Source organism: Anser brachyrhynchus (assembly GCF_964034855.1).
Source record: "Anser brachyrhynchus genome assembly, chromosome: 1".
NCBI lineage: Eukaryota > Metazoa > Chordata > Aves > Anseriformes > Anatidae > Anser > Anser brachyrhynchus.
This window is the reverse complement of record NC_137694.1, coordinates 187,241,300-187,260,160: the sequence shown is the minus strand read 5'-3', so window position 1 is coordinate 187,260,160 and position 18,861 is coordinate 187,241,300. Positions and strand designations below refer to the sequence as shown.

Here is an 18,861-nt window from a genome sequence, read left to right as displayed (position 1 = left end):
TAATATTAACATCATCTCCTAACCTGTTTGGGTGTTCTTATTTAATGTAATGTAATACAAGAACTAACTGTGATGTAATTGTTGATAAATAAGTATACGCCTCAGGTTACATGGAGATCAGACCTGATGACACCTTTAAAACTTTAACTTCCTGCCTACATTTCTCTAGGAAATCTCTTTCCCAATTTTACTATCACTTCTTAACTTTACTTACTATGAAATAAATTTTATAAAAGATCAGTCAGGAGGAGGGAATGGATGTAGAAAATTCTAAATGCTTTTGGTTTGTCGTTATTCTACTACAATATTAGGCCCATAAAGTCAGGCCTATTTTTAAAAAATATTGCATACCATATAAAGTATGTAGTATTTTTGTAGTGTTCCCTTTCCCCATATATTTTCCTGTTATTTTTCCTTCCTTTCTTGCTTTTTTTTTTCTTGCCTTCTTGATGGTATGTAAACCTTTGATACTGTATGTACTGTGAATTATTTTATGCATGTTAGTTAATGTGCTGTGCTGTGCTTTTCTTGAAAGAGACCACTTTTGTGACCAGAGCAGCTATTACATGTTTTGGGCCTGCTTTTGTTTGTTTGTTTGTTTGTTTTAATAGTTATAATATAATGTAGAGAAAATGTTTTTCAGATGCCATTATTTGAAAAAATAGGGTTACCCAAGTGTAATTTTAGCCAAATTTGCATGTACATTTCCCCATTTATTTGCATGTACTATAATGTGAATACAGAAATATAGGTTAAAAAACATGATGAAAATGTCATTGGTATAATTTTGCAAAATCTCAATGAGTAAAAAGTTTGATTTATAGAAAGCTGAAGAGATTAAAAACTTTCTGTATATAAATAATAGAAATAGTTAACTTCTTTCTTTGCTAATAATGTAACGTTATATTTATCAAATCCTGTTCTGGGAATATTATGTTAAAATTTTTATTAGATCAACTTAAAAAATCACTATGTTTATCTTACATTTCTTAAATTTCCATGTGTGCATGTAAGTATATTATAAAGTGTTTTAAATTCTAACAACTAGCAATCAAGGGTTTATGATTTTAATTAAAAAGTCTATTGTCTGCCATCTGAAGAAAAGAAATAAAATAAAAATATATATTTTCCATCATTGAATTTGCTGATATAATATTCTTTGTTGTTACACTGTTGTGTTCAGTCCATCATTGATTTTAAAAGAAAAGCGGGTCGGGGGGAGGGATCATTTGCTCTTAGTTCAGAAGAGTACTACAGTGTTGCATAGTGCTAGAGAATAAAACCCTGGAACAATTAGATCTTCCTTTCTCATCTCCTTTTGTCTTTAGAGCACATTTTTGTGTAGCAGGCATAGATATTTTCCTTTTAAACACCTTTTGCTTGAAAAATGGGGAATGGTTAGACTGCCTCAAAACTTACATTTAATTAAAAATATTTTTTAATTTAATACAATAAAAGAAATTATGCAAAATAAGTGAGATTATGTTGCTATTTGTATATTGCTTGACATTTGAAATAATGGATGTCAAAAGGAGTGGAAAAACAAATAGTTTTTCTTATCCATACAAAATAAAATGTACATAACAAAACCAGAAAAAAAAAACTAAAAAGAAGTCTTTTAAAAATGGAGCCAGATGTACAAAATCACCAAAATATTTCAGATAAAGAATTTTTTTTAAGAGAAGTGTCCTCTACTATTGTCCATAGTATTTGCTTTACCTCAAGTACAATATAGTTTTATTTTGATTTGTTCTTTTAATAGTTCAGTAGAGCTACAGTAATAGTGTAAGTGAGATACAGAAGAAACTGTAATGAAGAAATTGGCTTTAGAAACAAATTATTCAATACACGAAATTTTATCTGTAGCTATTTAAATTTATTTCTTGATATTTTCTCTTATACCTAACTGCATCAACATCTCTAATCTGCATATTCATACATTAGAGAAGAGCGTTTCTGCTTTTTAAATTCTGAAGTCAGTTACTCAGTTTTGAAGGACATGAGCAGGAACTGAAAATAAATAAAAAAAAAAATGCCAACACTGTCAGAAGAGGCTTAAAGTCAAAACCTGTTTTGTCATTTCAAGAATTTTTCATTCCAGTGACTTAGCCAATCAGTTTCATTTTAGTGACCTGACATGCTTCCAGATTTTGGCGGCAAACATATAACATATTAATAATATTTTATATTTTAAGATATTTTAACATATTATAGCATGATTAAATTTAACATTTAAAAGTCAATAGAAGTTTTTAAAGCACAATCCTATTTATTATAAAATGGATAAAAATTCAGTTGTCACATGGAAATAAAGCCTCTATATTTTATTCATTCTGCATGACATTAATTGGATGTAAAGGGTGTGTTCTTTGACAGTCCAATTCAATACAGCAAATTGTGTCGTCATTGCATTATTGTTAGAATGGTACAAGAGTTCTTTGGAACAGATCTCTGTGAATTTAGGGAGAATGATTGGCTGCTTGAAAGAAACTTTTTTAGTAGATGGAATTTAATTATCTGACCAAAAAACTTGTGGGATGAGTAAAATATGAATAGGTATATTATTGGTATTTAAATAAGATACTAATTTTCTTCTTAGTGATGCTTCTTTTTTTTACTTTGCATATGGCATAATCTTTTATTAAAATATATTTAAGGATGTATGAGATCCTACTTATCTCAGGCGCACTACAGTATGTGATTGTTGTATGCTTCTTACAAGTAACTGCAGCTGGTGTCAAGTGCAGTTTCTAGGAATTCTAAACATCATTGACCTTGATATGAAATTTTCCAGCTCTCATCATTTAAATATGTTGACCTTTTCCCAGTTTATTGATGATATTATATATTAATAAAATTTAGTTTTTAAATAAAATAGTTTAAAATGTGCTTCACAGGGAAATATATTATACCTGTACTTATAATTGCTTGTAGTCAGTAAAATAAATTTTAAATTTTTTTATTTTTTTTTTTGCTGTGAACCAAGTATTGTTCACAAGCTATATGTTATCTTACGGTGTTTAAAGGAGAAAGAACACACCAAGGAAGAGGAAGAAAAAGGTAAACCAATGGTGTCCATTATACCCTTGTGTCATTGTATTAAATGGTGTCCATTTAGCAATAAAAATGTTTTTTTCTTTATTCTGCTGTATTTTTTTCTTTCTAAGCTCACCATGGGAAGGATAAACTTGTCTCTATCTGTAGATTTACTCTTTGCCATATATTGGTCACAAATGCTTTCATTTCTCCTACTAGTTTCTGATAAATATGAAGGGTCTGCAGTATTTCTAAAATAATCTGTGCTTAGTCTGACAAAGCAGAACTTGTAAAATCAAAAGAAATTTCACTCTTTTCTATTTAGATCATATACAGGATTCATAAAGAGGCGAAAGAAACCCTCCTTAGCTTGTATGATTTAACTTCATAACTTTAGAGTTTTAAAAGGGGAGAAAATATGATAGTTTTCTATGACATCAAAAATCTTAAATAGAACTAAATTCAGCTCCAGAGCTTTAAAAAGCACCTTGACGTGTAGTATTAATCTTCATAAAGGTATCATGGCGTAGCTCAGGAAGTTTTATGAACCAGCTTGTAAGTCTGCTACATCAAGGCTTATTCCACTTGCTGCTTCAAGTGTCAGGTACTGAGAAATTCCTTCGGGTACATCAACAAAGAAAAAGACACAAAATATACACACACACTACTGTTGGCTTATTTATTCTATGCAACATCTTCATACCTCATGTTATTCATGGCTGGATGCCAATCACATAAGTGAAGAGCTCATCTGATTCAAATGCTGACAGTTTGGCAAGATTTCAGTCAAAGACAAATGCTTGTAAGGATACTCTGGAGAAAACTTAGTCTTGCTCATCTTTTCAAAGATACAATGCTTGTTTACTACTCCTCCGTGAAGTTCAGAAACAGTTAAGACAAATCTTGGGCAACAGAATGTCTCCTGAAAGACAGAAGTTGACTTATTGGCAAACCTTTCTTCCTTTGTGCTCTACAGCTTCCTAATATTGTGAAGTCAGGTGAATCTGGTTAGAGAATCCTGAATGTGCAGTGCAATTCAATCATCTATTCTACAATAATTTATTATCACAGTCTCAGATAAAAAAGTAGATTAGTGTTCTTTTGCATCTGGAGAGTATCTGAGCAACACAGTCCAATAAAAGTAAATGTTGTCAGACTTCTTTCTGTTCACAATACCAAAGAATTAGAATAAATTATGCTTTTGGAATGTCAGATAGATCAGTTTTTCTGAAATTGTGAAGGTTTCAAAATGGAGTCTTTGGATTGAGAATTATTGAAATGCAAGAGCCTGTAGAGTGACCTAAAATGTTTCTTGGCCTAGAGACTTTTTGGTTCATCAGATTTCAATTGACTGGGATGAAGATAAACTCCATAATTAAAATATGGAGTTAGAAAAAAATTGATATAGCACTAAAGTATCTTTGCCAGAAAGGGAGAGTTATTTTCACCTGACTATTCAAAGATGATAGAAAACTTACTTTATCATTCTCAGTATGTCAAGTGGCTGTGGGTATTGTAGTATGACTAAAAGCTCTGTACTAGATTTTCAATTTTTATTTAGGAATCATCAGTCATATAATTTGTACTTTCTGGAAAATGTTTCTCTTTTTCCATTGTTATTATTTTTGTCTCCCCTCAAGCAGTCCTAAGTGAATTGTCCCGTGGTTGTTTCTCTGGTTGAAAGTCTGGGAGACCTTATCTGATTGTAGAAACTTCATCTGTTGAACAATTATCTAATATAGTACCTATATTCACCTATGTGAAGCTTCTTCATGTATTGGTGTTTTGAGAGGGGAAAAAGAGCTAATGGAAATCTGCCACACTTAGCCAGCAGACCACAAACACTGTGGTCAGGTACATAACTGAGATCCCACATATAACAAGGCAACTATGATCTAAATGTTGCAATAACATTTTACAAATTTTCTCTACTGGAGTGGTGTAGCCAGTGAATTCTGTAACCCCCCTGAAAAGAATCTGTTCATGCCTGTGCACTTGAGTAGTATATTAAGTACAGAAGCTCTGTTTTTTTTAATTAAATTTCTCACATGGGAGGACTTAAAAGACAGTTGGCTGGTGCTTTTGCTCAGTTGATCAGCATTTGTTACCAAAGCTCTCACTAGGGAGAGCTGAACATACTACATTTCTTGTAGAAGCATTTACTTAGGTTGTCCATGTTTGAAGAAATTGCTCTGCTCAATTTATTATAAATTTGCACTATTTTAAAAGCTATAAAATACACATTAAGTGAGGTAAAACATTTATTTGTTTTTAGGTATTCCAGTCTCCTTTTTTGCCTGCTAAGTGCTTATGATCCTTGAAGGACACTATTCATTGCAGCCCGATGCTCTAACAAACTCACTTTCAAAAATCTTTGGCTTTCATCTTTAGTGATAATTTCATGTGTTGTATTTGCTTGAGAAACAGTGTTAGAGCTTAATCTTTACTCTTGCTACTGCTGAGGAATGATTTCAAGTTCCTTGAAAAGTTTCCTTTCAAACTCAGTAGGTTGAAGGTAGTCCCAGTATGCAAAGCTACTTCCTGTGGAAGGCAGACAAGCTCCTTCTGTTTTATTTTACAAGCAAGTACACTAAATTAACTTTAATGTCAGAGGAGGTTCAGGTCTGTGTAGGAGGGTTATCAAGACTCTGACTTCTGACTTAATGGCACAGTGGAACTTGCCAGTTCCTGGGCCATTTTAAGATAAAATTGTAGTGGTTGAGACATCCTTAGCAGTCTTTACCTCTGTCCCTTTAGTCAACAAGAGCTACCAAATTCTACTCTTTCACAAGTAGTGAATTTAGTGTAAAATGCTAAAATCTGTATTTCTGGAATAGTAGCAACTTAAATAGCTTAGAAGACATTGTTTTGTTCTCGGTTATTTTATCTGATTTTTCCCAAAATTGTTATGAAAATATCTCTGTTATGTCTGGAAGGTGTGGAAGTCAAGACTGAAACACTGGGAGTAGCCCTTTCTCTTACTAGATAGAGGGTAATCGGTGTATATTTCGAGAGCAGAAATATCAAATTGGTGGAATAAGCCTATGAAAAAATAGATGAGTGTTGTGTCTTCTGTTAAAAGCAGCTAAACAGCCTTATATAAAACCAAATAACCTCTTTAAGGTATGGCTATGAATTTGAAGTAGTTTTCGTTATGGTGGGCAGGAACAGTAGGATGAGTTTTCTCATTTCTGGTCATTATTAAAGCTATGCTTGCTTACACTGAAGGGTTATTATATTGTTTCAACAGTACTTGCATCTCCACATCTCCAGCAGTGGAAAGGTGTGAATGATCTTTTTTTTGCACATTAAATGGGAGCCTATAAATTCCTAAACACACAATTAATACTACACAAATAATGGAAAGATATTTTCAGTCAAAAAAATGACGTTACCACTTAACATTATTCAGGAGTGTTTTGGAAATGAAAGTGTTGCAACAGTTCAAATTGCCTTATATCATATTGTGCAGAGAACATTGGTGTGTCACTTATCACAACACTTTATCAAAATTGGATTGGCTTTTCATCTCCTTTGATATTGCTGTCTGTATTTTTCCCAAACACTGTAAATGAACAGATTTTTAAAGGTATGTGCTGTGGATGGACTGAAAGCTATTGATTTTTTTCTTGATAGAAGTAAATATATTAAGAAGTTGCAGAAATTGCTTTTTCTTCTGAGGCAAGTAAAGCATCTTTTTTCTGATTGCTGAGTATTGTCCATTGCTATACCATTATTTGTATTCCTAGTGTAGTAGCATACAGATTTACAGCCTATTTTTAAAATACCTCTTTTGCAAAAGGACAGCAGTCTAACTACACAAACTGGGCTAAGGGACTAATTTATATTGCTTCTCCCAATATCTTTGCCTCCACAAAGCCCTGATAAAATCTGTGGCTCCATCTTCCTCAGAATATAGTTGTCCATATGCTTTCAAGAAGTTGAGTTAAATGTTATAAGGGAAATGAATGATAATCATGTGAATGATAAAAAATTGATTTTCTGCATGCTGCTCCAGATTACTATATTGCTTTCCTGATTATATAAAATATATGCCACCTATTCTAACTGCCTCTGAGAGGAAGTATATTTTGAGATCTTGGTGTAATAATAAATACATTTTGATCAAATATTTATTACCCTTCACCCTCTACTTAAGGGATCAGAAGATACATATAGTTCATTATTAATTAATCAATCATTACATACCCATGAAACAATTGTAATTTATATTGGTTTTGGTCAAATAACATTAACACTTTGATTTGTTTGTACAAATTACAGATGTTTTAAAAGTTCTTTTATTTTTTTCCTAAGTTTTTCTATATTTCTTAATATAATGCTTTTAGTATAAGTTTCATCATGTCTATGGAATATTTTATTCTTCACTTATTTTTTGTGACTGGATTTTGTAACCTATGTGACAGATTTTTTGTTGTTGTTATTAGTTTTGCAATAAATGTCTAAACAAAATTATCAGCTTTCCCATAGTGAGTCAGAAATACAGATATTATCGTAGATAACTACCGGCTCATCTATTTTTTCTTTTAAAATTGTAAGAAAGGAGGGTAGAAACCTGTAATATCCAACAGAGTGAGAATCACAATTTTCTTCTTTCTGTCCACCATTCTGCCATGTTCACTTAGTGTCTGTTCCTCTGATCCTTTTTTCCCCTAATTTCTTCACAGATAGTCTTTCATTATGTGTGTGCTTTTTGAGTTTACACAAGACAAAAATAAAATAGAATCTGACAAAAACTAGGGAAATTCACCTACAAAAATTCAAACATGCTATCATACTGTTCCTGATTTGCATTTGTTTTTTCTTTCAAATGCATGCAACTTATTTACTCGAAAATTGATATATCTTTATTACAGGTTTACGTTTTCTTAAATTTATTTTTTCTTATGACTTTTGTATTTAATTGCCTTAGTTAGCTTTGGCCTGAATAGTTGTGGGGTCATTGAAATTTTGTTTGGTAACCAGGTAATCAGTCAGACTGATGTACACGTTTATTGAGCACTGAGTGAAGGAGGTTTTGTTAGTAAGGAAGGCGATAGTAAGACAGAATCAAGACTTTGATTAAAGACATTGCCTAAACAGATCAAGAGTTATAAGTCTTAAGTGACTCTTTTAATACTCTTTATTTGATCAAGGTAGAAGGAGCTGCTCTGTATGCCTGCCTGAGTCCAGAATTGATTGGGGGGTGGAAGGTGGAGTGGAAATTAAAACTTCTGAGGAATTTAAGCAAACAGAATTAATTTCCAGTGAGCAAAAGGAGAAGACATGGACTTACAAGTGTCCATTTGAGAAGCTGGCTGATGACAACTCTGTTCTCTTCCATACAGGCTATTCATCCCTTACCGATCTTGAATCCCCCACCCTGTCACTTCTCCATTTCTCTCCCATTTCAGAGCCTTTTTGTTCTGCAAATGAATGCTGCAAAATACAAGTCGCTGTTAGTCAGATAACCTTGCACCAGAAATAACAGAATTCCATGAAGTACATTAGTGGGACATGGCCAAATTTGCCCATTAATGTGTAGTAGTTACATGAAGAGTAGTACTGTCTAGGCTGCTGAAAGGAGTGCACATTACATGGTTAGGCCAGGACCAGGAGGACAGAGAACTTATTCTGTACTCTGTGATAACTTCCACATAGAAATAGAAATGCCAATAGGACCAAAGTTACTGAGCAGATATAGAACAGCTTGGCATGCTAATGTTCTTTTTAGTGTGATCTTTACTGTTGTGCCTCAGCTTCTGAGTACATTTCCATTGCAATTCCATTTTTGGTTATTCCTTTCATTGTAATTTTATATCAGACCCTTATTACTCTTTGATTCCATCCTCATATTTATTTTTTTAATTTCTGTATAACTGTGCTGCTTCTCATAAGTGAAAACTAGTAGATCAGTATTGCTAGGAGGAACTTTTTCACCATCTCTTTATAGCCTAGAGCTTAGCCATTGAAGAGTTGACCCTACCACCTATGGGGGAAACTGTAATATCACTGCCTTGTTGGCTTGAAAGCTTTTGAGCCTGGGATGTATGCTGTCTTTAAAAATGTAGAATACTACGGAGGGGTCTGTAAAATACAGGTAATAAGGTTATAATTAGTGTCTTAGAATATCTGTACAGAAAACAACACATACATTTTCCAGTGCATGTGCAGACTGAAAAATGGCAGGAACTCATACTAATATTGATCCCGAAGCTTCCATTACCAAATCTTGCTATATTGCAAAAAATTGACAATGGTTAGGATAATGCAACTTTCAAATAGATTTCCTCAGGAGGTGGAAACTAATATATTCAGACATATTGTAAGTGGTTAAAAATAATGATTTTCTTCTTTTTTTTCTTTTTTATTTGGAAAATTTTCAGCTAATTTTTGTCTAGGTGTGTTTTTTAATCAAATGAAGAGAAAAAAAGACCATAGAAATATGTGCACATTTTCTCCATTTTTTTAAAGTAATAAAGATTAAAAACAGAATATTTTGTGATGTCATTTTTTTTATAATGGCAAAATCTTATGTTTGCTACAAACATGAAGTGTCTCATTATTTAGGTAATAAACATGGTGGGGGGTTGCATTTTTTTTAGGTATTTAGAAGCAGTACAAGAACTATTTAGGTAAACAAAAAGTTAAAACAATTTCAGTACACTTCATAAATCACAAGCAAACAAGATATTTTAGGTAAAGAGTGTGATGGGTGAGGTTACCAGATATACAACATGTCATTTAGTTACCTTAAGCCCATATTTTTCCCATAATGTCGTAGACGAACTCATTAGTTACAATGAAAAACAGTAAAGAGGAGGCATCTGGCTTCCAACTGCCTGTTTCTGACAGGGTTAAGATCACTAGATCTAGTAATGTTTCTGCTTTGTCTACTGACATGGCCTAGTGCTGTGGAAAACTGATGAGGTTTGCTGAAAATTTACAAGCTTACTGTCAGAATGTTATAACATAGACAGATGTAATCAGTTATATTTTTGCTTCTGTTCATGTTTAAAACTATCATTTTGCTAAGTTGTTTGAGTATTTAGAATTTTTATGAAAGCATACATTACAGGTTTAAGATTTTTACAGAATAACAATGTGAAGCGGTGTTCAGTACTGATTCTTTATTTCTGAAGCGTGTAGGCTACAGAAGTGCTTTGACACAGAACAAATGAGGAATAAAACTTGTGGATATGCACTGTTGCAACTAAAATTGGTTGTTTTCTGTGACCCATTCTCAGGAGCTTAAAGTTTACCTATAATAGTACCAATAATAATGCTGATGCAGAAGGTTTTTATGTCTTTTCAGACATATTTTTTTCTGAATTTCACAAAAACCAACTCACTAGTATTCTTATTTTAAAGACAATTAATAATCAGTTTTATCTATTCTGAATTTATTTTGTTTTGATTTACAAAAAATAAATTTGACAAATTTTTGTTCATTTGGCTTGCTTTATGTTTTGAAAAATAAGAGTTAATGCTTTGGATATCAGCAGTTTTTAGAAGATTACCATTTGTGGTGATACATCAGACTAAGCTTAATTGACTTAGTGCAGTATATTAATATTCACTGCAGTTATTAATATACATTAATATTCACTGCAGTTCTTAATACACACTGGAGACACAATAAGAAAAGTGCAAATACAAGTCTGGTTTCTGCGGAAATGAAGTATCGTTGCACTTATCTTCATGTAGAATAACTTCTCTTGTTATTTGTATTCTTAAATCATTTTAATTAGTTGTTATGGATTGTATGGAATGTCATATCTAAATTCTATATCCACAAATTTAATTTTCCTTCCACTTTTGACTTCAAATGGTGCAATTCTCTTGGGTCTTTTGTAATCCGTTGTTCCCAAATGAGAATAAGAAACCTGCTGAGTAATTAAGGTAACTCCTATTTATACCATATGGAAATTAGTTCTGTTTTTTGAACCTGCTACTCTGACTGGAAGGATATTCTAGAACCTTAATTCCATACTGATGGCTGTCACTTCCCAAACAAAATTTATTCATAGTGGATTTGCATTCAGTTTATCTCATGCCAACTCTTCCATTTAACTTAAATCCTTTTTCCAGATTTTGTATCCTAAAAATATATGTATAATAGCTGTTGTATACCCTCTCAGTAGTAATTTGGCCAGACTATATCAGCCAAACTCCTTTTTTTTTTTTCTGCAAGAATACACCACTTTTTTATGTGAGAATGTGTCTCTATGGTGGCATTTCATCTTCCTCAAATACAGCTATGTATACAGTATTCCACAATGAAACTACCAAAGCCTTTTCTAATGCCTTTAATACTGAACTGTTTCAGGACTTTTTTTTTTTTTTGGTTCTTTTCTATTTTTTTATAAAAGTTTGGAATCATGTTTGCCTTTTCCATCACATCATTGTATTGGTCACTAGTTACCCAGGGGTTGATGTGTCCAGGTCCTTCTTTTCGGCCATTTCCAGTTGCTGAATTCCAGTTGTTACAGGAACCTTTGTGTTAGTCACTGAATGCATAGCTTTGACCTATTTAATTTAATTTGCCCTTCTACCTTAATTCCTTTTGTTCATGAGTTTTACCTTACAACTTTGTCATCAGTAAGTTGCACTAGAGTGTACCTACTTTTCTTCCTGAAATCGTGATTAAAGTTTTAAACAAGATAGCTTCCATGGTTGTTTCCCTCTGATACTTTTTCTTTTGAAACTACTTGATGGCTCCTTCTTACCCAGTTTCTTTTTTCACCTTCTATTAATTTCCAGTTTCTCCACGCTAAAGTAAAATCATTTGTGACACCCAAGGTTTGCTGAAATTGACTATCTGGGCCATATTTTCTTTGACCAATAACTATTAAGGAAGCTCTTAGTTTAGTCTTTCAGCAAAGCCATTTTGTAATCTGTCTTATTCCACACCATTACTATTCTTTACTCCAAAATAAATTCTGAAATCTTGCTTACTGTTGAAGTCTTGTAGTTGTCCAGATCTTTCTTTTTCCCTTTCTTAAAAGGAAAAACTACATTTGATATTCTCCAGTCATATGTCGCTGTCTCCACTTACATCTGGGAAAAATACTTTCTATTAGACCAGTAATTTCATAGATTGTTTCTTTCAAAATTGGCTTGGAGTCAGTCAATTCCCATGATTTCAATACATTTAAATAATTCTGGTTTAATTAGAACATTTGAATTTTGTCGTGGTTTAGCCTTGGCAGGCAGATAACTGCCACCCAGCTCTTTGCTCACTCTCCCCAGGTGGGATAGGGGAGAGAATCGGAAAGGTAAAAAGTTGAGATAGGGACAGTTTACTAGGTAAAGCAAAAGCCATGCACGCAAGCAAAGCAAAACAAGGAATTCATTTACTACTTCCCATCAGCAGGCAGACCACATCCAGGAAAGCAGGGTTCATCGCGCATAATGGTTTCTTGGGAAGACAAATGCCATCACTCTGAAAATATCGCCCTTCTTCCTTCTTTACACCAACTTTTATTTCTGAGCATGACATTGTATGGTGTGGAATATCCTTTTTGGTCAATATGGGTCAGCTGTCTAGCCTGTGTCCCCTCCCAGCTCTTCATGCTCCCCCAGACTCCTCACTGGCATGTCAGCACAAGGACCAGAACAGTCCTTGGCTCCGTGTGAGCAGTGCTCTGCAACAAAAAACATCAGTGTGTTATCTCCACTATTTTCATCAAAAATACAAAACACAGCATCATGTGAGCCTCTACAAAGGAAATTAACTCTGTAGCTGCAAAATCACAACAAATTTCCAGAACCACATTAGTTTTACTGCCTTTAGCTTTGTGTTCAACATTGTTGACCTTAATGAAAATTGAAGTTGTGTACCCTACCTTCACCATGTAATCTACTGTCTTCTTAATTTGTATCATAGTGGAACCTCATATTACTTTATTTAGCACAGATTTCAATAAGTACCTTCATTTCACTTTCAGCAGTTCTCACTTGCTGTCCACTACTGGACTTATAATATAGCTTTCTTTGATGGCTATTCCTTTTTTCCTTCCTTGCATGTTGTTTTTTAGGCTCAAACTATATGTTTATTTTATTTCCTTTTCAGCTGTGCTTTAAATAACTGTAATAGTAATAACTGAAAGAATATTTGCTTTAGTGTTTTTATAATTTGAGTCTTTTTCTCCAGGAGCAAGGATCACAGTATTTAGTTCCCTAAAGATGCAATTTTTACGTTGTTTATTAGCAAGTAAGAATTAAATTACCACTCGTCTCTTCAAGCTATTCAAATCTTAATTTGAATAATCATAAAGTAGTCACAACTTCTAGTCACAATTCCTGCAACTATCACTGCACTTTTGTTGGCTGTGAATTTCTGTTCTGGTCTCTGTGCATTTTATATTGCTGCCTCCCCAAGCAGGTAGGGTGTTCAGCACAGAGATGCAAATCCTGTTTAAACAGGGGAGCAATCTGCTTGACCGCTTGTCCAGTCCTGCTCTTTCCTTCATTTAGCTGTTGTCTTTGGATGGATAAAGTTAAGAAAGACAAACAAGCAGAAAATTCATTAGGCTTATTCTGTGGATCAGATGTCCTGTGCCAAATATAGGCAGTACTAAGTAGATACGGATTTTTTTACTTCCTGAAACAGCAGATGCTAAGTGCATTGTATGCAGCTCATAAATCTGGTTTCTACTTCCTGCTTCACAAAACAGGGCTCATGTCCATTTGGTAAGAAGTGTTTCAAGCAATTAAGAGAAAGAGAAGGAGGAAGTGGTTTCAACATTTATGGCTGTTAAAAAAAGAAAACACTATTCAGTATAATGGGCCATTCAGCTTTGTGTTTTTAAAAACCTATTCTATCTATATGTTTGTCAACACTTGCAGATATGATTAGCTTTACACTAGCATATTTCAAATAAATAATCTTATATGGATTTATTTTTTTTCTGTGCATGTGCATATACACACTTATGCCTCTGTGGTAAATGCATAGATATTTTATAGCTGTTTATATTACAAAATTAGTAATAAAGTATGTACGTGTTATTCAAGTCAAATTGTTGAAGGATATTTTGTTTGAAATAGCTAGATGGGCAAAGCTTTATCTATGTTCTAAAATGTTTTCTATAATATCAAGACTTACTTCTATATCAGAACCATAAAAAAAAAAAAAAAAACACCTAACTATTTCATACACAGGCAGGCTAAATTTTATAACAATGCAAATGACCAAATGAAACTAAGGTAGTATGAAAATAAATTAAAAAATCACTTTAAGTGCAAGCTTTTTCTCATTAAAAATAGCCACAATCTATTGCTCTAAAAGATGTAACCAAAAAGATGAATATGCAAGTTATTCACAACTTTAGCTAACTTTCTACTAAACATATCAAATTATTCTTATCAGAATTCTTATAAACAGAAAGTGTTGTCTGTTCACTGCAATAATTAATAGACGGACACTTCCTCGGTTACAATATGTTGTAGAGCCCGTTTCAATCTGGAAATGTTCCAAACTCAACAGATTTCACTCTCCCATCTCTATAAAGCTCTGTTTATTTTGTTCTGAATGTTTGCCAGAAAGAAGTACTGAATTTTACCTTTTGTGAAGGAGGAGTTATTTAAAGAATAAATAACACCTTTTTTATTTGTGTATAAATAAATTTGTATTCAATATAATCACCATGTGTGTAAAATGTGTATAATGTACATTTTAAACAAAAGGATTAAGAAAACAAAAGGTGTAGCACTTTTCTTTTGAATGCAAGCTTAATATTTGCTGACAGCAATAAAAATCCTAAAGTTTACAGTAATCCTAAAGCATTAATGGGGTTACCTTTTTCTTTTCCAATAGTATTACAGATGATGTTGATATGCAGTCTATATAGGTTATGATTTTTAATGTTGTTGCTGGCAGTGTTCTTCTATTTGATTACTGTGTGAGTAGCAGGCTGTAATTTCTAAATGTCACTGAGCTTGCATAATGCAGCTTTGGGCTCCCTCTTACAAGCCTTTATATATGCCAAACAGCTGTTTAAACCAAAATGTTTTGTATCTAGAATGTGTTTTTGCTGTAAACTACTAAGATTTGTGGGCTTTCTAAAACTTATGTTTCTGTCTTACAAAATCTACTGATTATATTTGTGGAAAAAAAAATCAAACTAAATTATAAGTATTGTTCCAAATTTCTATTTCACTACAGAGACACCAACTGTATTTCCAGAAAATATCAAAGATAAAGAAACACCAACACCAGTTGAAGATATTCAGCTGGAAAGCTCTATTCCTCATACGGATTCAGGAATTGGAGAAGAACAGATGCCCAGTATTTTGAATGGGACAGACTTGGAGACCAGCACAGGCCCTGATGCTATGAGCGAGCTGTTGTCTACTTTGTCTTCGGAAGTGAAAAAATCTCAGGAGAGCTTAACCGAAAGCCCAAGTGAAATCTTGAAACCCTCATCATCAATATCCAGTATCAGCCAAAGTAAAGGCATCAATGTCAAGGAAATACTGAAAAGTCTCGTGGCAGCCCCTGTTGAAATAGCAGAATGTGGTCCAGATCCAATCCCTTACCCTGATCCTGCTCTGAAGAGAGAAGCTCAGGCTATTCTCCCCATGCAGTTTCACTCATTTGACAGGTATATGGCTGGATTCATTGTTTTATATTGATTTAATTCAGAAGTTTGAAGATATTTTTTTTTTTAGTGTTGTTATTCTTCTATTGTGATATATTAGGCTGCCCTAAAAAAAAAAAGCTTCAATACTTCTCCCTTTTCTGTTTTACTGAAGCAGACCACATATATAAAAGTGATTCACCTTGGTTTTCTCCATCAGTAGTGAATAAAACTCTGTGACGTACTTCAGAAACAAGCCTATTTTAAATAAATACATTAACAGTCAATTTTTTTTTTCCTTTAAAACAACCTTTTACTGAGGAAGAGGAGTAATATCTGCTGATACAGAACAGATTGGCTGTGTAGAAATTCAGCTGTATATTCTTTCAAAGACTTAAATCTTAATTGGATCCATCACTGCACTTGTTTCCTAGTACTGAAATGCTTCAAATATGGCAAGCTGTTCGTATGGTTATAGTGGAAAACAGTTTTCTTTTAGGTCTTTAAAAAGCAAATATGCTCAAATGTTAGTGTTTAAAAATAAACTGTTGAAGATGTACACAAGGAAACCTTTGTTTCTCTTGTTGGGCTGTAGTTTCCAAGCTTCTAATGAATATAATTTTCATTAAATGTCCAGCCTATCTTACTTACACTAAACATAGAAATTGTGATAAAATGTGCAACTGTCAACATCCTTTGGGGAGAAGGGAAACCTGTTTTATTGCAGGCTCAACCTGCAATGTGTAAAGAGCTAACTCTCATGTGTGTTGATGTGATTAAATTTTCCAGTATGACAAGATTCCTGTAGTTTCTTCATAAAACTGTTAAAAAAATAATAATAAAAACAAGTAAATGTGAGGAATCAAGTTTTAACTCAAAGATATGCTAAATCATGTTTCAAATCTTTAAGCAGTTCTAAAAAAATAGTTCATAATTTAGTTGCATCTACAAGAACTAAAATTCTGAAGGAAAATAAAAAATAAAAAAAAAAACAGGTATGTTACGATTTTTAAGAAAAAAATCTGAATTTACAGAAAACCTGCAAAAATGTCAGAAATGTCTTAAAGTCTTAAGAAAAAACAATATGCAGTCAGTTTCCAACCTAATGTAAACAGTAAAGTGCAAGAAAATACATGAAAAGTTTAGAATAAAAGTGAAGCGCTTTTTCATGAATTGCATAGAAAAGCTGATGGCTTTTGTCTGTATGCATAGCTTAATACTGAGGCTGCTTTTCTGAAATAATTCAATAAACAATAAGCATCTGTTGTAACAGAGAAGATTGGAATGAGATAAGAAAAATGAAGTGTGCCTTAGTAGCAAAGAATTTCTAATATTATTTTCTAATATTATTTTATATATACTTATATATAAATGTATATATATGTGTATATATATACTTTTATATATACTTTTTTATTTTTATAATAATATTATTTTGGGTCTTAGAATCATATTAGAAAAGGCTTATTTAGTAAGTGCTTCATTAAGAGAATATTTTTTGTTCATCTGCCTGCATGCGTTTGATTTTAGACTGATTTCAGTGTGAAGTGAAAAATACTTTTTCCTATCTGATTAGGAATTTTTCCTTCATCCTGTGTGAGGAGCCCTCATATTTCAGAATTTGAGAAATGAATTCTCATACACAGAGTACAGAAATTTATGCTGACTGTAGCATTAATATCATATAACTGTAGCCACCAAAAGGTTACTTTACTGGAACCTATTCAGTTAAATTTCTACCTTGGTCATTTTAGAAAAATACTCCATTCAGAAGGTTATTAGTAATTCATAAAATGCTAAACACCTCAATTAACATGGGGGCATATCACCTCATCAGTTGTCCCTGTCACCTTTAGAGGGAACTTAACATTAAAATGATTGGAGAGATGAGTCTTATTCTGTATTTCTGAAGTATATCTTTATTAAAAAAGCATTAAAAAACACTACAGGGCTGCAGTAGGTTGACCACAACTTCTATTTTGTGTGAGCACCCACCTTAGATTCTTCTTGAAACAAGGTGACTGCTCATACATTTTAAATACTGTTATTGGTAGCTGTTAATATAGAATTATGGAATCATTTGAGAGCTGCTGCACACCTAGAGTTTACAAATTTTTATAGGCGTTCCATACTTGGATAGTGGTTGGGTTTTAAGCAATGGTTGGGGTTTAAGCAAAAGAACACCCATTGGATCAACATTGTTAGGATTTTTTTTTCTCTTTAATAGGTCATTCTGCTATCAGATTTTGTTGTGTGAGGTAGAGCACGCTTATTATTATAAACAACAACTGTGAAGGGAAAATTGGCGAGTTCAGGCAAGTCCCACCAGATCAGGAAGTGTTATATTCTCATTGTCAGTTAAATGGATATTATTGAACAGCTGGCATAGTCATAAGTATGTTAGTGTTCTTAGCCCAAATGACCTCAAATGGCTGGTTGCACCTCATGGCTGTATCACTGAATACTACCATTGTTCGGGCACTCTTATCTGTGCACTCCGCTCATGTTTTCAAAGTATTTTCTTGACCATTGTGGTAATCTTTGGAGTTAAATGGTGGATGCCTTTATTGCTTTTCTTCTTCAAATTGCAAAGGAGAAGCAGATTGAGATACTTACCGTTAAACTTTTTTTTGGAGGGGGGAGGAGGAACAACTTGCATAGTATATTGAAATCTATTACTTAGAATTAATTAAAATATGAATTGAGAAAGAATCACGGATTTTAGCCTGGGATGATTTATTAACATTTTCTGTTGCCTCTAGTATCCTAATTATCATTGGAAAAATGAAAAAAAAGTTACAGCTTGCTTGTTTGTCAATGCTTACTTATGCAAATATACTTGTGTTTACTGATATAAGCTAAAAATCAAATAATATATATTGCATATTTTTTTAGAAGCCAACACTATGCCAGTGAACCATATTTTTGTAGGTTCTTATGTTGCAGTAGTTTATGCAGCTTTTGGTACTTCACTAAGCAATGTGGCTGTTGGTCATGTTTATTCTGTCTAGGGAAAATCATAAACAACGGAGTGTATTGTTTTTGCCAGCTTTTATTTGTTTCAGTTCATTTTTTTGTTAACTTTTATAAAATATACACAGTGATTTTGTGTTTATAAGCAAATCAGGATTAGAGAAATGTATTTTTCATTTCAATCAGAAGATAATCTTAGTCCTTGTGAGGCTATAGTGATTTTTATTTTTAATTTTAATTTTCTATTTGGTTGGCTGAGTGCCTTATA

At 32.9% G+C, this 18,861-nt stretch overlaps 1 protein-coding gene and 1 long non-coding RNA gene across 26 annotated transcripts in view; one reads left to right on the top strand and one right to left on the bottom strand.

Annotated features, from left to right (window-relative positions):
* Positions 1-18,861, top strand: part of NBEA (neurobeachin) — a 518,392-nt gene that overhangs the window by 189,240 nt on the left and 310,291 nt on the right. For all 12 annotated transcript variants that reach the window (XM_080568262.1, XM_080568264.1, XM_080568263.1 and 9 more), the window contains one exon: positions 15,206-15,644. In XM_080568262.1, coding sequence (XP_080424388.1) covers positions 15,206-15,644 — 439 coding nt within the window. The remainder of the gene's footprint in view (positions 1-15,205; positions 15,645-18,861) is intronic.
* The window catches only part of LOC308183057, an 85,191-nt gene that overhangs the window by 15,373 nt on the left and 50,957 nt on the right, over positions 1-18,861 (bottom strand). For 3 of the 14 annotated variants that reach the window (XR_013942237.1, XR_013942238.1, XR_013942239.1), the window contains exons 4-5: positions 8,333-12,683; positions 3,740-3,958 (exon numbers count right to left, since the gene is read on the bottom strand). This is a non-coding gene — a long non-coding RNA (uncharacterized lncRNA). Of the gene's footprint in view, positions 1-5; positions 3,959-7,612; positions 12,684-18,861 lie in introns of those variants that run through there. The other 11 variants (XR_013942242.1, XR_013942247.1, XR_013942248.1 and 8 more) reach the window with 10 other exon arrangements.